Source organism: Anomalospiza imberbis, chromosome 4 (genome assembly GCF_031753505.1).
Source record: "Anomalospiza imberbis isolate Cuckoo-Finch-1a 21T00152 chromosome 4, ASM3175350v1, whole genome shotgun sequence".
NCBI classification, from domain to species: Eukaryota; Metazoa; Chordata; class Aves; order Passeriformes; family Viduidae; genus Anomalospiza; species Anomalospiza imberbis.
Genome location: NC_089684.1, coordinates 47,606,241 through 47,627,662, shown reverse-complemented (window position 1 = coordinate 47,627,662; position 21,422 = coordinate 47,606,241). Strand labels below are relative to the sequence as shown.

The 21,422-nt window shown below is 37.6% G+C and overlaps 1 protein-coding gene across 5 annotated transcripts in view; it reads right to left on the bottom strand.

The window, feature by feature from the left end:
- Positions 1-1,994: 1,994 nt before the first annotated feature.
- CORIN (corin, serine peptidase) overlaps positions 1,995-21,422 on the bottom strand; it is a 120,703-nt gene continuing 101,275 nt past the window's right edge. For all 5 annotated transcript variants that reach the window (XM_068188404.1, XM_068188405.1, XM_068188406.1 and 2 more), the window contains exons 17-22: positions 12,201-12,323; positions 9,349-9,398; positions 7,681-7,855; positions 4,364-4,635; positions 2,675-2,808; positions 1,995-2,214 (exon numbers count right to left, since the gene is read on the bottom strand). In XM_068188404.1, the coding sequence (XP_068044505.1) occupies positions 2,032-2,214; positions 2,675-2,808; positions 4,364-4,635; positions 7,681-7,855; positions 9,349-9,398; positions 12,201-12,323 (937 nt within the window). In that variant the 3' untranslated portion in view covers positions 1,995-2,031. The remainder of the gene's footprint in view (positions 2,215-2,674; positions 2,809-4,363; positions 4,636-7,680; positions 7,856-9,348; positions 9,399-12,200; positions 12,324-21,422) is intronic.

The following is a 21,422-nucleotide window of genomic DNA, read 5'->3' as shown; positions in this document are numbered from 1 at the left end:
TTAAGTCTTCTATCCTTAAGATACTAAAAGTAAAAAAAGCCCAACAATCAAACCTAGCAAAGCCTTGAAGAGTTTTCTTTCTGAGCATGAAACAGGGATTCAATAATCACTTAAACAGTTTCAGAATCCATAACATAAATATTGAGTATTTATTAATATTCATGTCTACAGTGCAGTCTAGTGTGACTAATATTCTAATGTTAGCAATGTTTAAGGAGAAGATACGATAAGAGATAAACCTTCATGAAAGTAATAGATCTTTCTAAGTGTAATAGTAAAAGTGGAGATGAGTTGCAACATTATTCATAGTACCTGAAATGTCCATGTGTTAGGTCTTTTTATGCATGTTTCCACATGCAGCAGTCATGCTATTGACAAGGCCCTGTCATGCTGTCATGGGGCCATGCCAGAGGTAGCAGAGAGGATTATTATGTGCCTTAGGCTGGATTCACAAGGGACTAGGCACAGCACTGAAAACACAAACTTTAAATGCATTGTTCCCCAGAGGAATTTGTCCTGTAATCCTCAGATTCCTGACTTGTCCTATTCTGGCCTCCTAAAAGCTGATAGCTGTGTAGAACATCACCTACAGCAGTTGATAGGACACAGTTTCTCTCTAGCACCATAAAAAGGTGCCAAGCTCCATCATTATCTTTTCCATCCAGATGCTCTTGGAGTTAAGGCTTAGTGTCTTACTACTGTACAGAGCACTCCACATCTGGCTGCAAAGCACTTGAGCTGGGCTCCTCAAGCCTTTGCTGGTAAAACTGTTGTACTTTGCTTCTGGTATTTCTAATACTCATTTAAAAGAAGCTGGAATCCCAAGCCTTCTATCACTCATTTTTATTTCTGCTTTTTTCTTTTTCCCAAATTTTTTATCTTGCTAATCAAAATTAAACTTTATATGCAAGGTACAAGAAGAGACCTATAAAAATTAACCAGTTCCCCAGTATTTGGAATGGTGCCCACCCTGCATCTTTTGCATTTTAAATTTGCATTTTTCATTTCTCACAAGATGCCCAAAGTAGCTGACTCTAGGACAGGAAATCATTGCAGTGTTATTGCCAACCCTCTTACATTTTTAGGGGGCTGGAGATGGTCAGTGCATGCTTTGTATGCTGAACACATTATACAAGGTGGGGAGGAAAGCCAGTGGGGCACAGGTTTGATAAATGCACTGATCGGTGTAGTGCTGCTGAGACATGGGTGTTTCCTGGACACATTAGGACATTGGAAGCTTCAGAAGATTAGGTGCTAGAGGCTGTCCAAAGAGTCTGAACAATAAAGTTTCGTCTCCAGTGCCTCCACTGGTAGTTATGGGTCTGTTGGCCTACTGGTTTCTCCATCACCCCAGAGACATGTCCAATCTGGTTCTGGGAACAGGAGCTGTAGAATCAGGACAGTACAGGGTTATGCCCATGCAAATTAACCACCCTGAGGGACAAAATGCACTAACTCAGGCACGTCAGGAGCATATGGCTACACCCCTTTGGAGACCTGCACGTGTGCTTTGATGTGTCCTGTGCCACATGGACGTACAAACCCACCAATCTCTTCCACGCCCTCTAGCATGTCATATGGCCCTGTCAAGAGTTGTCCTTGTGAATATATGTCCTGCAGTGCCATAAGAATGCACAAAGTTCCTTCCTCATCACAAAAAGTGAGTGAAAATGCATGTGCTACTAATTGAATAGTATTAAAATAGGTTATTTTAAGAAGTTTTTCTAGTCTGTGCTACTGCTTAGTTTTAATAGCTAAAAGGCAGAAAGTGATTGATTCTTTTCTTTTAAGCTTTGTGCAGTGTTTAGAATAGCACCACAACACAGTTAAAAGAAAAGTCAAAAGTATTATTAATTCTACCACAAAGTATATTCATGAGCAGAGGATTTACCGGTAACACACACCGCATATTCCACAGCTCCACAACAAGAGTAGACAGAGCTTGAAACTCCTTTCCACAGAGTTTCTGCACTGCAAAACCTTCAGTGTTGAAGTTCTTTTGTCTGTCAGCACAATTCTTACCATCTGGAGTTAGTTTAGCAGAAAGGTGTGGATGTATATTTGTCTTTCAATCCACTCAATAAAATGTGACACGTTACTGTAAACTCCAGGTCCCAAAACCTTGGAAAAGCAGACAGAACCCCAAGATGTTAAACCAAACAAAGTCCAGCGCCCAGCAGTATGCTCGCACACAAGTGGTCCTCCACTGTCACCCTGCAACAGGAAAGTTAAAAACAGTCTATTACACAAGTGGCCAACACTCATCATTACAACTGTATCACATTTCCTACAGCCATTTGCCTTTAGTAAATAACTCAGCTGTAAAAACCTGCTGCTCTGCTGAACTGTGTAGCCACACACAGCATTACCAGTATTTATTACCCATAACATTTGTACAAAAAATAACCTGCAAAAGGCTCTTACAAATGAAAAAATTAACTAATACAGATAAACCCTAGAGTCTTCAAGCAGCATTTCACTATGAAGATAAGCTGTTTACACCAATATTAAAAATAATAGTAATAATAAAAGTTGGGTTAAAGTACAAAAATAGACAGCTGTCATTCCTAGAATAGATAAAGTGTGCTACACCTAATTAACATCACAGTATTTTGATTTCTAAAAGAAATTTTGTTTCTGGAAACTTTCTGTTTCTCCATACAGAGAAGCCTACCATGCAAGAGTCCACAGTGCCAGATTCGTAGCCTGCACACAGCATCCTGCTGGTGATGATTTTCATGTCAAAATATGACTGGCATTGTTCTAAGGAAATTATGCGAACCTCTCCTTCTTGAAGCTTGAAAGGCACTGAAAAACAGAATTAGGTGTTTACTATACACAAATTCACAAATACTTACCTATTACCTCTCCATGAGGTACGACAAACATTTCCATTGGGATACATTATAAATATTGCTCTCTATGTATGTATTAAATGTAAGGAGCACTATGTGTTGCATTCTGGAGAAGGACTAAGCACAGGGGGACTGGTGTGGCATTTGCTGTTTATTGATTTATTAGCACCTTGACTTGCTGCAGTTTGTGACTTTTAAGATGGGAGCAGTGGTGACTTGGAAATAGTAATGTGAGAGAGGTAGACAACAGGTTTGATTTACTGTTCCAGGGCAGGACTTCCCTGTTTCTTGGTGTCTGTCATGGTAAAATTTGGTAATAATCACAGCCATTTTGGTTATGTTTGGGTAAATCTGACTTAGAGAATGTACCAGGAAATCAGAATTTGAACCTAATGAAATTATTGTAATATTTTCAAGGGAAAATAGAAGACTTCTTCCTAGTCCAAGCAACTGAATGAGCTCAAATTCTAATCAAAGTTGTTCAACCTAGGGTATGCAGTACTAAATGCTATGTAGCCACAGTGGGTTTTGATGCTTCCTAGCATAAAACCTTTAAAATCAACTCTGACCACGTTAGAGAACAAAAAAAAAACCATTTACCAGTCTGCAAAAACATTCTGTTGGAGTTTTTTTCCTGGCATCATTTAGAGATACTTTAGATGGGTAGAGATGCTAGTAAACAGCTTACCATTCATATATCCAATTTAACTTTTACCACATCTAAACCGGCCACTACAACTGAAGTTCCAATGAAGCAATACGGAAAGGAAGATTTCTTCACCCACTGTATGGAAAAGCCATCCCTAGTAATTATTATAATAATAGCAAAGGATGAAATACAATGGCTAGTGCACCAGAAGTGGTGGGGCCAGGCTAATTTGCATACTATTCATGAAGAATAATTTTGCCTGAACAAAGATTTATGTAACACAACAGTTCTTGTCAAGGACTGTGGGAGCCCCAAAACAAGAAAACACACTAACGTTCTGATCAGAGATACAAAAACAACATTTGTGATTGTGGAATAAATTGTCTCACAAGTGTGAAATGATTCGTGACCCAGTTCCTCCAGCCTGTCTGCCAGTGCTCCCAGTGCCTCCAGCTTTCTCTGAGCTAAGTATGTTTCCCCCACACTGATGAGGTGGTACCTTTGCAATACCATTCTGAATGCAACCTAGATAGGTAAAATCATAACTAATGTGGGGGACTTTCTTGATAGAAGTTTCCAGATCCTCAATATTTTAAAAATCAAGTCAGTATCTAAGTAAGAATTAAGGAGCATAAACCGAGGCTGCTGCTTGAAAAAGCTAGGCTATAGTCACAGCTTGATCCCTTCAAGAGTAGTTACACTTCCCTAGTATTTACTAAGCTCCAGTAATAGTATAAATGGATAAATGTTTGTAACAGTATTACTTATTTGATTAACTCAGTAGAAGCTTCACATGTTTTTCAAAAGTCACAGAAATACTCTTACTTTACAGAAGTCACAGAAATACTCTTAATCTTACTTTTGTTGCCCATGTGTCCCCAGCCTGTGATGTAGCAGTAGGTGTCTGGCTGAACCAATTGGCTCTTGCTGGGCAAGCAGACAGGTCTTACATAGCTTGTCTCGTTGATGTCCTCATCTAGTTCCACAATGCTGATATCATAGTCTACAACTGCTCTGTTGTAGCGTGGATGGAGGATGATGGTCCTCACTAGTCGGGTCTGCATGAAACTTGATGGATGATCAAGATTGCTAATCCCAAACACTACTTTCCAGACAGCTGCATTTTCTCTCCTTTGTAGAAAAAAAAAAAAAAAAAAGAAAAAAAAAAGGTGATATTTCAGTCAAGGTCTTTCCTTTAAGCTAAAATACACAAAATATTTTTTCTCCCTTTATGCACACTGCACTTTGCAAAGCATACAAATACTACAAGAAGAAAGCAGATATTTATGCATTATTCCTTACAGCAAAGATCTGAGCAACAGAAGTCAATGCTTTCCATTTCCCTCCTCCCTGTAATCAAACACAATAAAGCTCACTCCATCAGAAGATATGTATTAGTTGCTGTATTAAAGCCTGTCAAAGTCATCCCTTGGATCCTTCCCAGCATTAGCTGCTCACATGCTCAGTGGTGGGCACATACAAATTTTGCTAGGGTGAGAGTATTGTTCAGCAGTCTGCTGTTGACAGCAGTTAAGTCTCGCTGAAAACCCTAAGGAGTCTCACATAAGCAATTTTATTGTGTAAATTAAATATTTTATGATAGCCATGGGAAAAATCCCTTTTTTATTCAGCATTCAGTCAGTGCCAAGTATACTTTCTATGTCTAAGATCAAAGGTTACTTTGACTCTTAAATTTTTTTGAGACTCTTGGTAAACATAAAAGGCCACAAAGCAATGATACGTATGGTACGGAAGGAACACTGAACTATTGTGTGTTGAGACACATCAGAAAAGCCTAGGTTTTATGAAAGGTTTCGAGGCTGTAATCTCTCAGTCCTAACGGGTCACGGGATTAGCTGCAGGTTCTTTGTGGTTTCTAATTAATCTCTGACGCTAAAAGCTCTCTAAAAAGTCATGATTTTTCACAACTGCTGAAAGACAACTCCATGTAACTAAGCACTTTTGATAGGACTGAAGCTTATTCAAAGCAGTGTTAAGTAAGAGCATGCAAAATTTCAGGTTTTTCATAGTGCTCAGCAGGATTTTAATTCCCGTAAAGAGATTCAGTTGCTAAATCAAGACTATGTTTATTTTAAGATAAATTCTTAAATGGATGAAAATTCTGGCTTTTCAGACTGTAACGATCATTTTAGCATCATGATCAATTCGTGAGCTGCTCCATAAAGTTACAGAAATGAAGTGCTGAGATTATTTATATACTATTGTGTTTATGACCATTGTAAAATAGCATTGCCTAGAGAAATAAGCAGTCAGCCAGAATGCATTGTCCTACACATTAAAAAAATCTTTAAATGTTTTGGATGCTTTAATGTAATGCATTTCAAAATGATCTTGACAAAACTCTGGGGACTATAAGAAAACTCACAAATAACAATGTTAATGCAGCTCTTTCTATTTTTGCCCTCTACAAGTATTCATGGCTATTTGTATTGTTTTTATGTGGTCCTTATGTTTTGTATTCCAAACTTCACATGAGTTTTACAAAATGGAGAATTTTGTATAAAGGACCAGAGCACTTTAAAATCTCTTTATATTGTTGTCTTATCTGATTGGTTTGGGAAATTTTAAAAATAATTTATGTTAAAAAATGTGAATTGTGACATCAAGAATGGTCCAGCTGATGTATATTGAGCTTACAAAAAAGTTCTTACAAATGAAGAATTTCAGTATTTCAGGCTTCTGGGTATGTCCCCCCAATCTATTCAGAAAGGCAGAAGAGAAATAAGTTCATATCACTTCTCAATCAATTATTAGACCAGAATATCTTAGTACTTTAAGGTCTTTAGAATATAAATGTGAAAGAAACTTTTTAGCAAGTTATACTCTTAACTCACAGGGATATTATGCAGCTCTACATGAGGAGTAAATGAACAGGTCCAAAATGTAGTGGGGCACTTTTTCTGCATTTGACAAAACTGGGAGAATTTTTATTTTATGATGTGACAGCTGAGAGGAATTTTATCCAGGAAATTTTACAGCAGTCAAGTATTGCTGAAGAATCAACCTCTGTCCCACCCTTTATTTTAGATCACTGGAAAGTGTTCTTCCAAAGCATAGGAAATATTCCAGCAGTATATTTAAAAATAGATGGAGAAGAGAAATTCCTTCTGGATCCAAAATCTGATAAAATACTCTTGTTTGTATTATACAGCTTTAGCAAACTGTTAATTTAGAAGGACAAGCACCAAAGAACTCAGTTTTTCAGAAATAAAAAGACAAAATGTAAACTTTTAATGAAAAAGGAAATGACTATGTGATATAAAGAAGTGTAAGTTCAAGAGAGTCTTGCTTAACATAGAATTTCTGCCGGCTTAAACACAAAGAAAGTGTTTAGTGCTGTTGTCAATCATTTCCAGTGAGTAAGCACCAGTTTAAAGCACAATTAAGTAACCATATGCCAGAGAAATACTTGTAACTACAGCAGAAAACACTTGTTTAAATTTTCTTTAGAAATCCAATTAAAAAACCTTCATACAAGACAAAAAAACAGGTAGTAAAGCTCCCTCTGAAATCTGTGGTTCATTAAAAAGAAATACTGGTTAGCACCAAAAAGCTGGCAATCATCAGAACAATTGCTAAGACATGTAAACATCCTCTGCACTCCAGATTGTCCCTCCACCATGGCCTCTGATACCAGCAGGCACTTAGTTGTTAATACTGACTTGTTAACGACTGCAAACTTAATAAAAGAGTGGACTGTATGAAAAGAAAAGGCAGTGACTTCAATATGTCATTTGCACTGTGAGTCACAGTCTATTGAGTTGTTCTTTTTACCAGTGGCCACAGCATTTTTTCAGAGTTTTTTCTATGCTGGTACAGAGTATGATTTTTAAACCCATGGCAGTTGTATGACAGCTAAAGAATTAGTGCTTTGGTCTTTTTCCTTTTCCTGTTTCCTGCTGAAAGTCAGAGCAACTTCATTTAGCTTTCATCAGCAGAGATGCCAGCAATGAATAATAAAACAGATGAAAACCTACGCTAATGCTGGATTGTACCTTTTTACCTTCTTTTTTAGTCCCCTAAAACCAGGTCTCTGTGACTGGCCGTTCTGCAAAGGTCTTCACCTATGCCCCGTGTGTTTGGTAGAGGGAGAAGGATTTGGTAACTCACACGTGCAATATACAAGCAGTAAAATAAATGTCTGAGCGCTCTCACCCTTCGAAGCAGTGTGCTACTGTCAGGACCCATCTCCTTGCAATGAGAACGCAGCCGCAGATGTGCCCGCTGGGCTCGCTCTGCAGGGAGCACTGCCAGGGCCAGCGGCCCGGCCGGCTGGTCCTGCCGCCCAGGATCCTCTTGCTCATGCGGGCGGCGGGACGGCGGCCGCAGTCTGGAGGAACAGCAGCGCGTTAGTCGGCACCGCACTGCAGGACAGCTGGGCACAGAGCGGCGTCACACTCGTGAGATCACCCATTTACTGCACTGTTCAGCGTAACCACCGACCAGGGCAAATCATCAAGCCAAAGTGTTTGGTACACAGCAGTGTCAAACACTGAGCCACTTTCTGCATCCCTTTGTACCAAAGGATTTGCTCTCCGGTTATTAATTTCACCTGGATTAGCCTGAAATATTAACCAAGACAAGTTTGGAATCTTGACTTCCTTTTGCTCAGGGAGTTTCCTGATTTTTTTTTCCTTCTAGCTAGCAACATGTTATGCCTACTTCATATTATCCAGAAAAATTGCTTCTGGAAAATCTGCTCAGCTAGTAACAAAGATTTTCTTAAGTCAGGTGTGCGGTTAATGTCATGCTGTTTACTCAGCTACACAGCAGAAAACTCACTTTGCCTGCAGAAATTACTAAGGGAGAATATTTAAAGATCTGAAGACATTCTAGTACTTTGTCCATTACACTTTACAAACCACTACCACTAGAAATTACACCAGATTACCACCTGCCAGTTACTATGCTAAAATAATCCTTCAATTTTGTTTCACTTTCTTTTCTGGATTTGAAAGATGCCAGGCTTGTTATTTATTCTGTTTATACTCAGTCTAATTTAGAGAACAAAAGAACACCACCAGTTTCTGCAAGTAAGCATGCCAAGGGAGGATATGCTGCCATTGCATGTATCTGGGAATTTAGTGCTGAAGAAATAAACTGGAGCAATGGTTATTTGTACCTTATAATTCTTACTGTGTTCATTTAACTTCATAGAGTAAGCAAGATATGTCAGAACAAAATACCTTCAACAAGCTTTTTGGAAGCTCCTTTGAGATTTTGCCTTTCTCTGACAAGTAGCAAATGTTTTGATTAGTTTCCCAAATTTAGCTCCTGTCTTGTTATTCCTTTTCCCTGACTAAAGCTACTTCATAGTTCAAGTGTTCTTCAGCAAAGCTTTTCTTGTCTGTAGAACATGCTTTCATCAGAGATGAAGAATTTCTGCATTTTCAAACCACTTAAAATTGCACAACCTGCTGTACCAACAGACTTGGTCCATAGCTTTCTACTTCAGGTTCTTCTGTCCTCTTGAACTTAAAAGATCACAGCTTTAGCTCCCAGGCAGAGAGTCTGCTAACCACCCTGCTGGTTAAGGATATTTTCAGCAGGAAGTTTTATCCAATTACTTTTTGAAACATAACTGCTGACAGAATTCTTTTTGTGGTATCAGGAATGAGCTACCTTAACACACAGCATCCTAGTCAAAATATAAGAAAAGCTGATGAAACTGAGTAAACTAGTGAAAAATAAACCCAGTGCAAAATTAGATGTTGCAGAGGTCTAGTAGAAATTTCAGAATTAATCCACACTAAACATCTGCATTTTTTAAAGTGATTTAACACATTTTGAAAAATGTGTATTTTATAAGCACTTCTTTCTTACCTTCTTTAGAGCAAAAGAGAGCCACTTTGCTTCTGCTTTGACACGTCTGTCTAAATATTGAAACAAAACATGGAGGAAATCTCATTAATTGATTCATTTTGGTAATCTGAAAATCAGCACAGGCATTGTATTCATTGCTGTAATCCAGCTGTTAAAAATTCCCTCAAACTGTAAAAAACACTCAAGGAGCTTTTTATGCCAGATCATCCATGGCTTCCAGCATCTGCCTGAAGATAATTCAAAATATTAGTTCAGGTTTACAATACATTTAATGAGCAGGTGTCATATATTTTGCAGACTACTTTGCTCCTTGGGCGTGGATCCATCTCGGAGGTCAGCTGGGATGCACAGTCTGTCAAGTTCTTATTTACAGCACCTGAAAGCACAGATTGCCAATCTCCTCTTCCTTACACTCAAAGGACAGGATTTTCTTTGACATGCCTTTGCTAACAGATAATCTTTCGTGCCCTAAGAGTTTGGCTATTTTAAAAGAATCCAGGAAGTCTGCATAAGTAGGTATTAGAACAACAAAAACATTGTACTTTCTGTTGAAAATCTTCAGATAAGAGAGGGAAGAATTGATTTTTTTTGTCAAGGGAGGAGAAATCACAATTGAATCAGCAAGCACTGTTGCAAACTATCTGATTGCCTTTTTATTTCCCCAGGTTTTTCATTCCTACTGTGTACATGCTTCTCTGAGGCAGGTGCAGAGCTGAATACACAGGTCATTTCTTTGCCAGGTAATTCTGTGCAGACTTTAATCCCAGCAGGTTGGTAGTATCTTTAAAATTGCAACCACCTAAAAAGAGGTTGCATTTCATGTTAAATCATAGATACTAATGTGGGCAAAACAACAGTGTCAACCAGCCCACCAGATTACCTTGAATCTAGAATTTAACCAAACCTTTGTCCCTTACATTGCATATACCTCATTCATACACTGTAAAAATCAGTCTATTTCTCTTCCTGAAAACTCAGTCCACAAAATTATTTTTCTAGATATAGTAGAGATAGACAATCAATTTCAGGAAATTAAATTTTGTGCACAATTTTGACAGGTTAAAAAAATACACAGACTATAACTGAGACCAGCTATGCTCCTGTTTTACATTTGTTTCTTTGACTTACCATACAGCCAGCTCTAAAAAGAAAATGTTTTAAGCTTTTATGTGTGTACTGCCTGTGCTGTTCCCTCCTATCAAAACTTTATGATTTAGTGGTGCATTTGTTAGTTCTTGGCCAAGTTTCTATTAGTTCAGAAGCTTGGCAACTCCTTTAAACATACAATCGACTCCACAGCACAAACGTTTTACATGCTGCAGCTGACCCAGATGAATACACCCAGACTGCAGGGCTCAGGAGCACTTCCCAGTCATCTGGACCAGATGCCTGATACAGCCAAAACAAAAACAGCCTCACCCTTCATGCCCCCTTCCTCCTCAGCTTCTCACTCTTTGTTATCCATTTTTTTTTAATTCAGGGGGACTGGAAGATCTGTTTTCTACATTTATCTTTCATTTATGCTATAGATTTAACAATAATCCTCATTACTGATATTTGCCCTCCTTTAACCTGCACTTCGGGCAAAACTAAATCTTTTGAGACCAGAATTTGTAACTCAGAGGCTCCAGATCCATTACTTCATACGTTTCCTAGCAGACCTCTTTCAAAACTGTCAAAAAGTACCTTGAAATTTCTGCTTTGCACTTTAGTGACTAAACAGAATATGACTGTGGATCTGCCTTTGCATCTGGTCACAACCCAAGGTGTATATTACTCTGGAGAAAAGCATTTAGATACTGTTAGGCTAGAGGAAAAAGACAGTGAGAAAGGAAAATCAAAGAGTTAAAAAGACAACTTTCAATTATTGTTCTGTAATGGCCCTTCTAGATGAAAAACTGTAACTTAAAGGAATGGGAAAAATACTAATGTAAAACAAAAACGGTACAAAAATGAGATGTAAGAAAGTAAAATTAGGTCCTTGCAGGCACACTCTTTTTAGTATTCTGCCACTAGGGAAAACTTTAAATATAGAAAATAATAGAGCCAAGCAAAAGAAAGAGATTTCTTCCTCAGATTTTTGTCTTCACACATATTCTATCTCTGCAGTTACCCAAGACAATCTTTTCTTGTGAAACACAAGGATTTTCTGTGGAAGAAGGATGTTCTGAAAGCTCCTGGGCATTTCAAAGAGAATAGGGAAACCATGAATCTGCTTTTTGAAGAATGAAGTTGCCAATGGGGATTAGATGGCTCTCCAAGTTTTGCCCTGGATTTCTAGTTCACTGGCTCTTCAAAGTCACACTTTGAATGTCTCAACCATGAGATCCTGGCTTCTCATTAATAATTATATGTTTAGTTGGGTTAATTAAAAGGAATATAGCATCCTCTGAAGCAAGAGCTAAGGAAACCTACTGTAAGTGGATATAGCTTCTACTGAAGGAGCTGTGGTTGCTCCAAATGAATGAATCCAGACTACATGGGCTGCAGAGGATGGTAAGATATTGCTGCAGATTTTGCTCTATAGTACTTGCTGGACTTTCTAGCTCAGCAGAGATTTAACAAAGCTGTTTGGTCCAGGTGCTTCAAGGGCATCACCTCTGTATCACTCAAATGCTCTTATTCTACCAGAACGGACCCCTGAGGATTCACAAAATGGTCTCAAAAGAGACTACAGTGGTTGCAGACACTAAAATAATTGTAGACTGTATCTTAACAACTTACATGAGTATGTGCTGGGATTTATACACAGATACCATGGAAAAGAAGAGCTTACCAGAGAGTTTGTCATCCTGCATTGATAAGTGACCACCCACAGCAGTGAAATAGGTCTTTTTTAACCTGTTACTTACCCATTCACTAGAAGTGCATGTAAAGTGGAAGCATTTTTATTCTTCCAACCCGGGTGCAGATTCAGCCATTTCTGGTCCTGCATTTGCTCACTCTCTATTACAACTTCTGTTTTGGATGGTCCTCTGAAACAAATAAAAGACATTGATAGAACTTCTGTGTTACAGTTATGATGATGAAGAGGCCCTAACATACCTGTTTACTTTAAAGATACATGTCTGAGTGATAAGGCAAAGCCACGAGTGCCAGATACACAGGAGAATGAAATCACCCTGAGAAGCCACGCCAGCCAACACATGACTGTCACATTGTATTTCCCAACAAGAAGAACTGGAATCAGGAACAGCAAGAACCTTCTGGTGGCATTTACTGTAATGCACACATTGATATTGTTTCAATAGTTTCTTGGCCTCCCAAAATGAAAACAAAGAAAAAAAATCAGATCTTCATATGTAAAAGAGGTAACAGAAAAAATATTTTCTTATATTCCTGTCATTGGAAATCCATTAAGATTTAACAGTAAAGAGCAGTCTAGGCCTTGTTAATAAAACCTGAGAGTATCTCTAAGTCCAGACTGCCTGCTTTGCAAAGCAGAACAAATCACTGGTGACGATGTCAAACCTGTTGTTCCGCAGCAATCTAACAAGTATGTGAGGGTTAGAACCAAGAGATATTTTCATATATATCCACTTCCTCAGTCTAGTTATTGCCTGATAGACTCAAGAAATTGTTATTTTATTATACCTTGGCTGCCAAATGGAAAAAAAATACAGCATTTCTAAATTATTTTACTTGTCATGATGCTTTCCAGCACAGAACCATTCATGATTAGCCATCGATCCCTGTCAATGACAAGGACTTTGAAGCAGTGCTCTCCCAAACACTGGTCAAAGGCCAAATTCTACATCCTAATTCATGGAAAAGAGAATGAGAGAATTTCAGAAAAACTGTGATGTGTCCTTAAATTGGCCTCCGAACCCAATCTCTCATGATAGCACCTGGTACTGCCAGCCAGGATATTAGTTTGTCTTTAATCCAATTCTCAATACTGATTATATTTCTTTTTTTAAAAAATCTTTACAAAACACCAACATTCTTTACCCACTTGATTGCCTAAACTAGCAGAGATCAAAGAATTCTGTTTTATGGTAAAGTTGTCAGTGTAACCATATGGAAATATTTTCAACACAGCTGGCAGAATAAACCAAACTTTGAGGTCACAGTCCTGGACCCTGCCTGTTACATGACTTATTCTTCAGAACCTTCTCTGGGCATATTAAGCAAATATCATTCCATGATCTACTAACCAGAATGTGCAGGCGTATGTTTGCTGCAAAAAGAGTTTTCTTTCTCAGTGCCTGCTTTTAGAATTCACATAAAGATCTCCTCTCTTCCATACTTCCCACCCTTTTTCCTGCCAAACATATGCAAACCTTTTTCTTATGATGACACTCTGCCTTATGATCTCTGAACAATGATGTTCTCCATTTCATAATTATGTACAGTGGTATTTTATGAACTTGTAAACAGTGTCTGATCTATAAAATATATAATTCAAAAATGTGCAAAAAGGTGTGAATATCATGCCATTTGATGAATTCAAATCTCTATTATACCAAATACCAGATTGTTCTGATGAAACCTGCAGTTCTGAATTACAGATAACAGTGATGCTACAATCAGAATTAAGGAGACATGTGCTTCTAAATCAAGGTAACAACCTACAAAACACTTATACCTGCATGAAATTTTATAATTATTTTACTTAGCAAAAGTAAAATAGATCATACCTATACCGTTTTTCTTTGGTGGTCACAGTTTGATATAAAACACTTAAAACCAGGATACCTTAATTTTTATCTTTAGAATGGCTTATATAAATATTTATGTTTCCCCCTTGATGCTGATTATAAAATGTTTTCTTTTAGATAGGCAAGGGCTGCCACTTGTCTCCTTTCATCTACTTAATGAGAAATAGCCAGAAGGAAGGGGAACAAAGAGCCTCATTTCTAGATGAAGAAAGCTGGAGACAATGCTTAGCATTTGTGTAGAGACCAAAGCATTCTCAGAATTGCTAGAGAATGAGAGAACACAAGCTAAAAATCTTAGGAGTAAAGATTCAGGCTGGTGAGAGTTTCTATGTGTGAGACTTTCAGAGGGGCTGCTGAGCCAGGAGCACATATTACACCAGGGACTGTAAATCACTCAGAGAAAAGGAGGGAGGTGGAGCAATGGGTACCCATTTTAGCCAGCCCCATGCTGTGCTCCAGAATCACAGCAGCTGGCAGATTCTACTTGGTCCCTCTTGGAGCTGTAGCACACATTTTCTTCTGAGTTTCTAAGACAACAAGGTTATATTGCTAATTACTTCTAGACATCAAGCTACATCTTCAAGTTCAAATACAGCTCTCCTGCCAGTTTTTTAGTTTAGTGGCCTGTTGAAGTTGCAGTATCTTTCAAGATTTCAGGCCAAGCAAATAAAAGACATTTTTTATTAAATGCTTTCAGGTCTTTCACTTCTCTGTAGTTTTCCGTTTTCCCCTTTGGCCTGAATATACCATAACTGCTTTGCTCAGAAACTTGGTGTGGATTTTAAATTACTGCTTTTAATTATTACCTTTATTGGCAAAAAACAAAGTTGAAACAGTATTTGTTGACTGAAACCATACATACTGGAAGACAGTGTGCAGTTTTGAGGTACATCGGTTTAAGATGATATTTAGAAACTGGAAAGGATCACACAAATGGGTTTCAAAATTTAAGGAGTGGTTGAGGGTACTGAACTTGCTTATTCTTATGAAGAGGAAGCTAAGGAGCAATTTAACAGCAACCTGCAACTACTTGAAGAGGAGTTAAAACATGACTGAAACAAATTTTTCTCAATAGTGCTGCGTGGTAAAACATGGGGAAATAGCCTAGACCTACAGCTTTGGAAACTCACAGCACACGAAAAGGAAATACTTTTTCATAAGGAAGGTGAAGCAGCCCTGGAATAGAGAGCCCTATCCATCAAAGTTTTCAAGACTTGCCTACAACAGAGCAGTGGTTGAACCGATCCCATTTGGGAATAGGTCTGCTTCAAGTGGGAGAAGGACCAGATGTTCTCCAGATGCCTGTTACAGTGAGGATTTTATGAGGATTTTATGATTCTTTTGCACAGCACACACACACTGTAGTGACCAGAGCCTACGATGAAGAGCTGAATCTTAAAGAAGGCCAACAGTTACTAGACCAGACTTTTCACACACCAGAGCATATTTTAACATTACAGAACAGTCACTAAATCACAGAATCACAGAAATAATTAGGTTGGAAAGAGCTCTGAGATCATCAAGTCCAACCAATATCTATATGTAAGTATCTGAAATATCTACATTGCTTCAGAAAGTTTATTAATGCTATCTGCAAACTTAAGACATTCATACCATGGTAACTGTAATTCACACATTTGGAGTGATGATTTTTTGACCAGATCCCTTACCAAACTCATAAAATAAATTATAAATCCTACCTGCTCCACAGGACCTCATAGTGCTATCTGGATGAAATTATTTGCATACTCAAGTATTATTTTAAAACCCACATGGTTCTGAAAGTCTGAACAGACCATAAAATTTTAATTTTCTTATGTGTCTAATATCTGCAGTAATCTTTATAAAGAGCTGCACTAGTTGTTCTGAGCTCAAACTGCTCAAACATAACACTCAGTGAATGATTTTTTGGGTTCGTGTAGCCTCAGCCTATGGGCTTCTCCAAGACTCTGTAAAGTTCCATATTAAAGTAAGTTTGCAATGGAGGCATGTAAAAATAAAACAGCAATGTTTTATGACTTTTCTCTCCTCTACATTTGAGGTGATAGAAATACCAAGTTTAGTGGTATAAGACAAGTGTGACTTTCACACAGATTTTCATTAGGTCTTCTGCACTGCTTTCAAGAATGAAATGGGATTTGGACCTATGAAAAAATTCTTCTGCAGGACTTTCTTTCACTAAAATATTAAATATCAGAAATTCAGCCAAAAGAAATCTTATGAGGCCATCTGATCCATTCCCTTAATTCAAAATAAGATCAACCATATCTAAATTCTCTCTGGCAGATTTTTGTGCCCCCTGTTTGTACATAAATTTAATGAGGAAGAATCCTCGGCATTTCCAGTCAATATATACAAGCAATTTTTTAATAATGTTTATTCTTCATTTTCCTACTTCTCATTTAAGTTCATTACCCTTTTTTCCATCGGAAATGGAGAGCAGTTCATTCCTAACCTTGTACATATTTGAAGACTCCTATAAGTCCTTCCCCCGACTGACCAAGCAGAGTTTCCAACCTTTCTCCACAGACCATGCTTTCTAGGTCTCTGGTCATTTCTCTTGACCAATTCTCATTTAGTCCAAATCTAACACAAACTGAATACCACGAAGTGATTACACTTAAACATTCTTGTTTAATTCGGGCCATTTCGCTAGCCTGTCAAAAGATTTTTGAATTCTAATCCTGTCCTCCAAAATGCTTTCAGATCCTCCCAGCTTGATGCTGAATGAAAAAATTATCAGGCCTGCTCTCCACTCTATCATCTGAATGACTCACAACACCACTGTAACCTCCCAGACACACTGGTATGCGTCTAGCCCCCCACCAACACATCTTTATGGTCTGACAATGAATCATCAACATTCCCATTTCATCTCTGTTCATAGCTCCTTCCTTATTTCAAAAGTCACTTCACATTGTGTGAAAGTTGAAAGTATATTACATGTGCAGGTTTTTCCCCATCCACAGTGTGTCTGGTATTTCAAGGAATAAATGAAGGGACTCTGACATGATTTGTTCCTGATAAATACATTCTGTCTGTCATTAAGACCCTATACTGCTGGAATTTGTTGGAAATTCAAGCTAGGAATGTGGTTTGTAAATCTTTGTATCTCATTCTTTTATCATTTTAATGAAAGATGACATACCAGTTTCCTCCAGTCTCTACAACTTCTCAAACCTATGGCTACCACTACTGTCAGCCATGATGGAGACTCACCAGAGCCATACATATTACATGCTCTTAGATGATTTCAACAAAACTAGCTACTTTGAAATGCAGTGTATTACCCATTAATTTCTTAGTCTAACACTTCTTCTTAAGTCTTTGCTATCTTAGTAATGTAATATGATTTCCTAAGGTTTCTTTGTGGTTTTGTTTTGGGGTTTTTCTTGCTTTGCCTTTTTTTCTTCCCTGTATAATATTCCTGGCTTTTCACATTTCCCAGGACACTTTTGGTTCTACACCAGTTCTTGTAGGTTTGATCTACATGCTCACTCTCTCTAGAATTCTACTTTCCGTTTCAGGTCATCCTACAGCTTGTACCTTGGCCAAGTTAGTCTTGCTTCTTCACAGAAAGATGTCTGCTAGATCTAATGACCATCACAGGGCACATAAAATTCTAACATATCTAATTCCTTTAATCTAAAAGTTTCTTTTAATCTAAGTCAATTAAAAATATTTAATAACCTATAAAATAAGTTACTTATGAGGCAAAACATTTTGCAGTAGCACTTATATAACTCAAGTAGGAATTTCTAACTTAAATTTTACTATTTTTTCAATTTCAACTTAAAAATCAGATTATTCCTTTAATAAATTTAATTTCAAGCTAGCAATTCTCTTATGTGGGTTTAAGAGAGGAATTTTTAGAATTAAGAGAGAAAAAGAGAACCCAGTATGTGTTCTACATTTTAAATGTGCTCTCAGTGGAGAAAAATAATGTTTCATTAGTTAAGGTGTACAATGGAAATATTTAATAAAAAATTTTCAGAGCATTCTAGTCTGCTACCTGCTGATTACTGTGCACAACAAAGTTTACAGTGAATAAGAAGCATTATGACTTGCATACTAAATTATAACAAAAAACAAAGAAAAACTAGAAGGCAGGGACTAATTTTAGGTTATGAAGATCATCACTCTGTAACACATTTGGGATACTTCTGTACAGCAGTATTTTCAATACCTTATTCTCCCTATTTCATTTGGAAAAACTCATTCAAATGCATTCAATTGCAAGTTTAGAATAAAGTATAATCCATAAACTGGATTACTTCTTGCTTCCAAGTAACAGTGACACGTCAGTTTAGTTTCTATAATTCCATTCTTGCAGGCCTCATGTGACAGCAGGTTTGAGAAAGGAAGCCTTGAGTTAGGCCAGAAGGCAATGGATGACACACATATGGTCACTAATTTAAAGCAAATTAGGCCTATTTCAGAGCTGGAACAGCATCTGTTTCCTGTCTGTATGTATTGGTTAAAATGTTTCTTGGTCTTGAGTAGAATTCTCTAAAGCCACAGCTGTGACATACCATATGGACTAAAAGATCAAAACCTTGATTTTAACAGTATTGAAGTCAGAGATATCTGAAATTTTAAAGTGAAAACATATTGAAATAAAGTAAATAGAAATTAGAAGTATTCACTGCATTGATTGAAAGAATAAGCACGTATGATTAAATTATTCTTTAAATTTTTTGGTAGAAAGTTGATAATCACTGTGATATTTTTAGGTTTCAAAATCCCTCAGTCCTATCTACTAGCTGATAAACTAGTCAAACCTACGAAGAACGAGTGAACTCATAATTATACTGAAAAAAAATTACTCGCTTGCTTTATCTCTGCATGCTGGTTTTGGCTGGGATAGAGTTAATTTTCTGCACAGCTAGTATGGGGTTGTGTTTCAGATTTGTGCTGAAAACAGTGTTGATAACAGAGGGCTGATTTTGCTCTTGCTGAGCAGGGTTTACCCAGAGTGGAAGCCTTTTCTGCTTCTCACCCCACTCAAAGCAGCGATGAGGCTGGGGGTGCAGAAGGACTCAGGAGGAGTCAGCCAGGACAGCTGACCCCACCTCTCCAAAGGGATATTCCACATCCCACAGCTTCATGTTCAGTATGCAGAGTGGGAGGAAGGAGAAGGAAGGGGCAGATGTCTGAAGTGATGGCATTTGTCTTCCCAAGTCATCAGCACAGGTGAAGGACCCCGTTTTCCTGGAGATGGCCTAACAGCTGCCTGCCCATGGAAAGTGGTGAATTAATTCCTTGTTTGGCTGTGCTTGTGTGCATGGCTTTTGCTTTAGCTATTAAACTCTTTTTATCTCAACCCATGAGCCTTCTTTCTTCTACTCTTCTGGATTGTCTTCCCCCTCCCACGAGGAGGAGTGAGCAAGCGGCTGTGCAGGGCTGAGCAGCTGGCTGGCATTAAATCACAGCACTCTCTTCTCTGAATCTGTGAATTATAGGTTTCATAAAGTATAATTTTGTAGCTAAACTTAAAAAAAGACCAGTTGGGAGCATCTGACATTAAAGCTTCAAATACAATCTAGATTTTCTTAGCTGGAAGTATTAATTCAACCTCAAATTAAATCCTTCAACCTCAAACTAAAGTCCTTCATTTAAAGACAATTAGCTTTTCATTTTAAAAATAAGAAGCATGTATTTAAGAGAAAAATGTTGATTTGAAACAAAATTTTAGTTCTTTAATTTCAAAAATTTGAAACAAATAACTTGGTTTTCAACCTTTTTTCCCCCTGTAAAGAAAGTATTCACTGAATTTGAACAAAATTCACTTGTTTCTTTGATCAACATCATCCTTTACAGAATTACTATTCACTACTAAACCTTCCCATAGTGTAATTTATTCTTGTTTTTTCAGGACATGTAACGTATTTATTCTTTTATTACCTATTTCTTCTTCTCTCATCTCTAACAGAACTTGAGAGCCGTATTCTCACAGGCATATTTAAATTTTTCCGTTTACTTTTTGTATCTAAAGCTAACGCTGGCATCATTTCATCAGCTAAGGTTACCTTTGAAAGGAAACCTGTGTGTTTAATGATACAGGGTTTACATGCAGAGGAGATCTTTCATTAGGATCCGTGGTAGGAGTTGCAGAGAAGGTGTGGAGGTCAAATAAGACTTTACTGAATTATACAGCAGAAAGAGCAAAACTGAAGGAAGACCTATTTGCCTGAAAGCTTGGCTGATAAAAGATGCTGTGTTTCTTGCAGTCCTTGCCCCTCTCAAAGTCTTTAGTCACCTCATTAAATGATAAAATAGGTTGCTCAGAGTCCCATCCAACATGACCTTGAATATTTCCAGGAATGGGGTGTCTACCATTTCTCTGGGTAACCTGTTCCAGTGTTTCACCATCCTCATTGTAAAATATTTACTCCTTATGTCTAGTCTAAATCTACAATATTTTAGTTCCAATATATAAGTAAAAAAAAAAAAAAAAACAAACCCAAAACACTTCAACTTGCAGATTTCAGAATAAATTTTCAATGCAGAGAGATTTAACATCTGTTTAGTGTAAAATGGAGTAAATTTGAATCTGGAAGCCCCTGGATAAAAAAAAGAAAGAAAAAAGAGGGCAGTAGGTTTATAATGTACAAATTACTGCATAAAATAGTTTGGAAAAAGATTTGTGATCAATCATTACAATAAGAACATTTCCTTGTTTGGTAGGATTCATGTCTCTTTCTTTTAGTCAATCACAGAATGGTTGGGCTTGGAAGGGACCTCTGCAGGTTAAGTATGGCCACCTATGGCCAATTATCCAAAAGCACATTCAGACAGCTCCAATGCTGTTTGAGACAATAAAATTATTTATAAGAATAATAATTTTATTTTTAAAAAATCCCATCACAGAACAACAGCAGTGCAACAACAGACCTGTCTGTCCCTTTCATAAATACACGCACAGCAGATGCTACAGCAGAGGAAAGAAGGAAAAGGAGTTACTGGTTTCAGTAGACCACCACTGACACAGCCTCCAAGAAAAGGAGCAGCAGGCACAGGAAGAGACAACAGTAGATTTTTAAAAACAAGTAACTTGGTAGACAGCTGCAATTTTACACTGATACTAGACCAGAACAAGCAGGTGAAGTAAAATTCCCCTGTACTCTGCTGAGTACAAATGCTTGAAGTTTATTGTATTTGCTATAACATCCTAGTGCAGCTAAGAAAGATAAATTATTCCACTATATTTTCACAGAATGACAGATCAACTCCACTACTGCCTTTATCAAATTCCACAGCTGAGCAGACCATGCTTTTATGATCGCCATTTCATCAACAAAAATGTGGACTTGCAAGCATATGAAAGTGAATCTTCAACTGAACATCATGACAAAAAACATTCTTCCAACATTCTTCCAACGTTCTGAACTTACACAGTACACCCATCCTCAG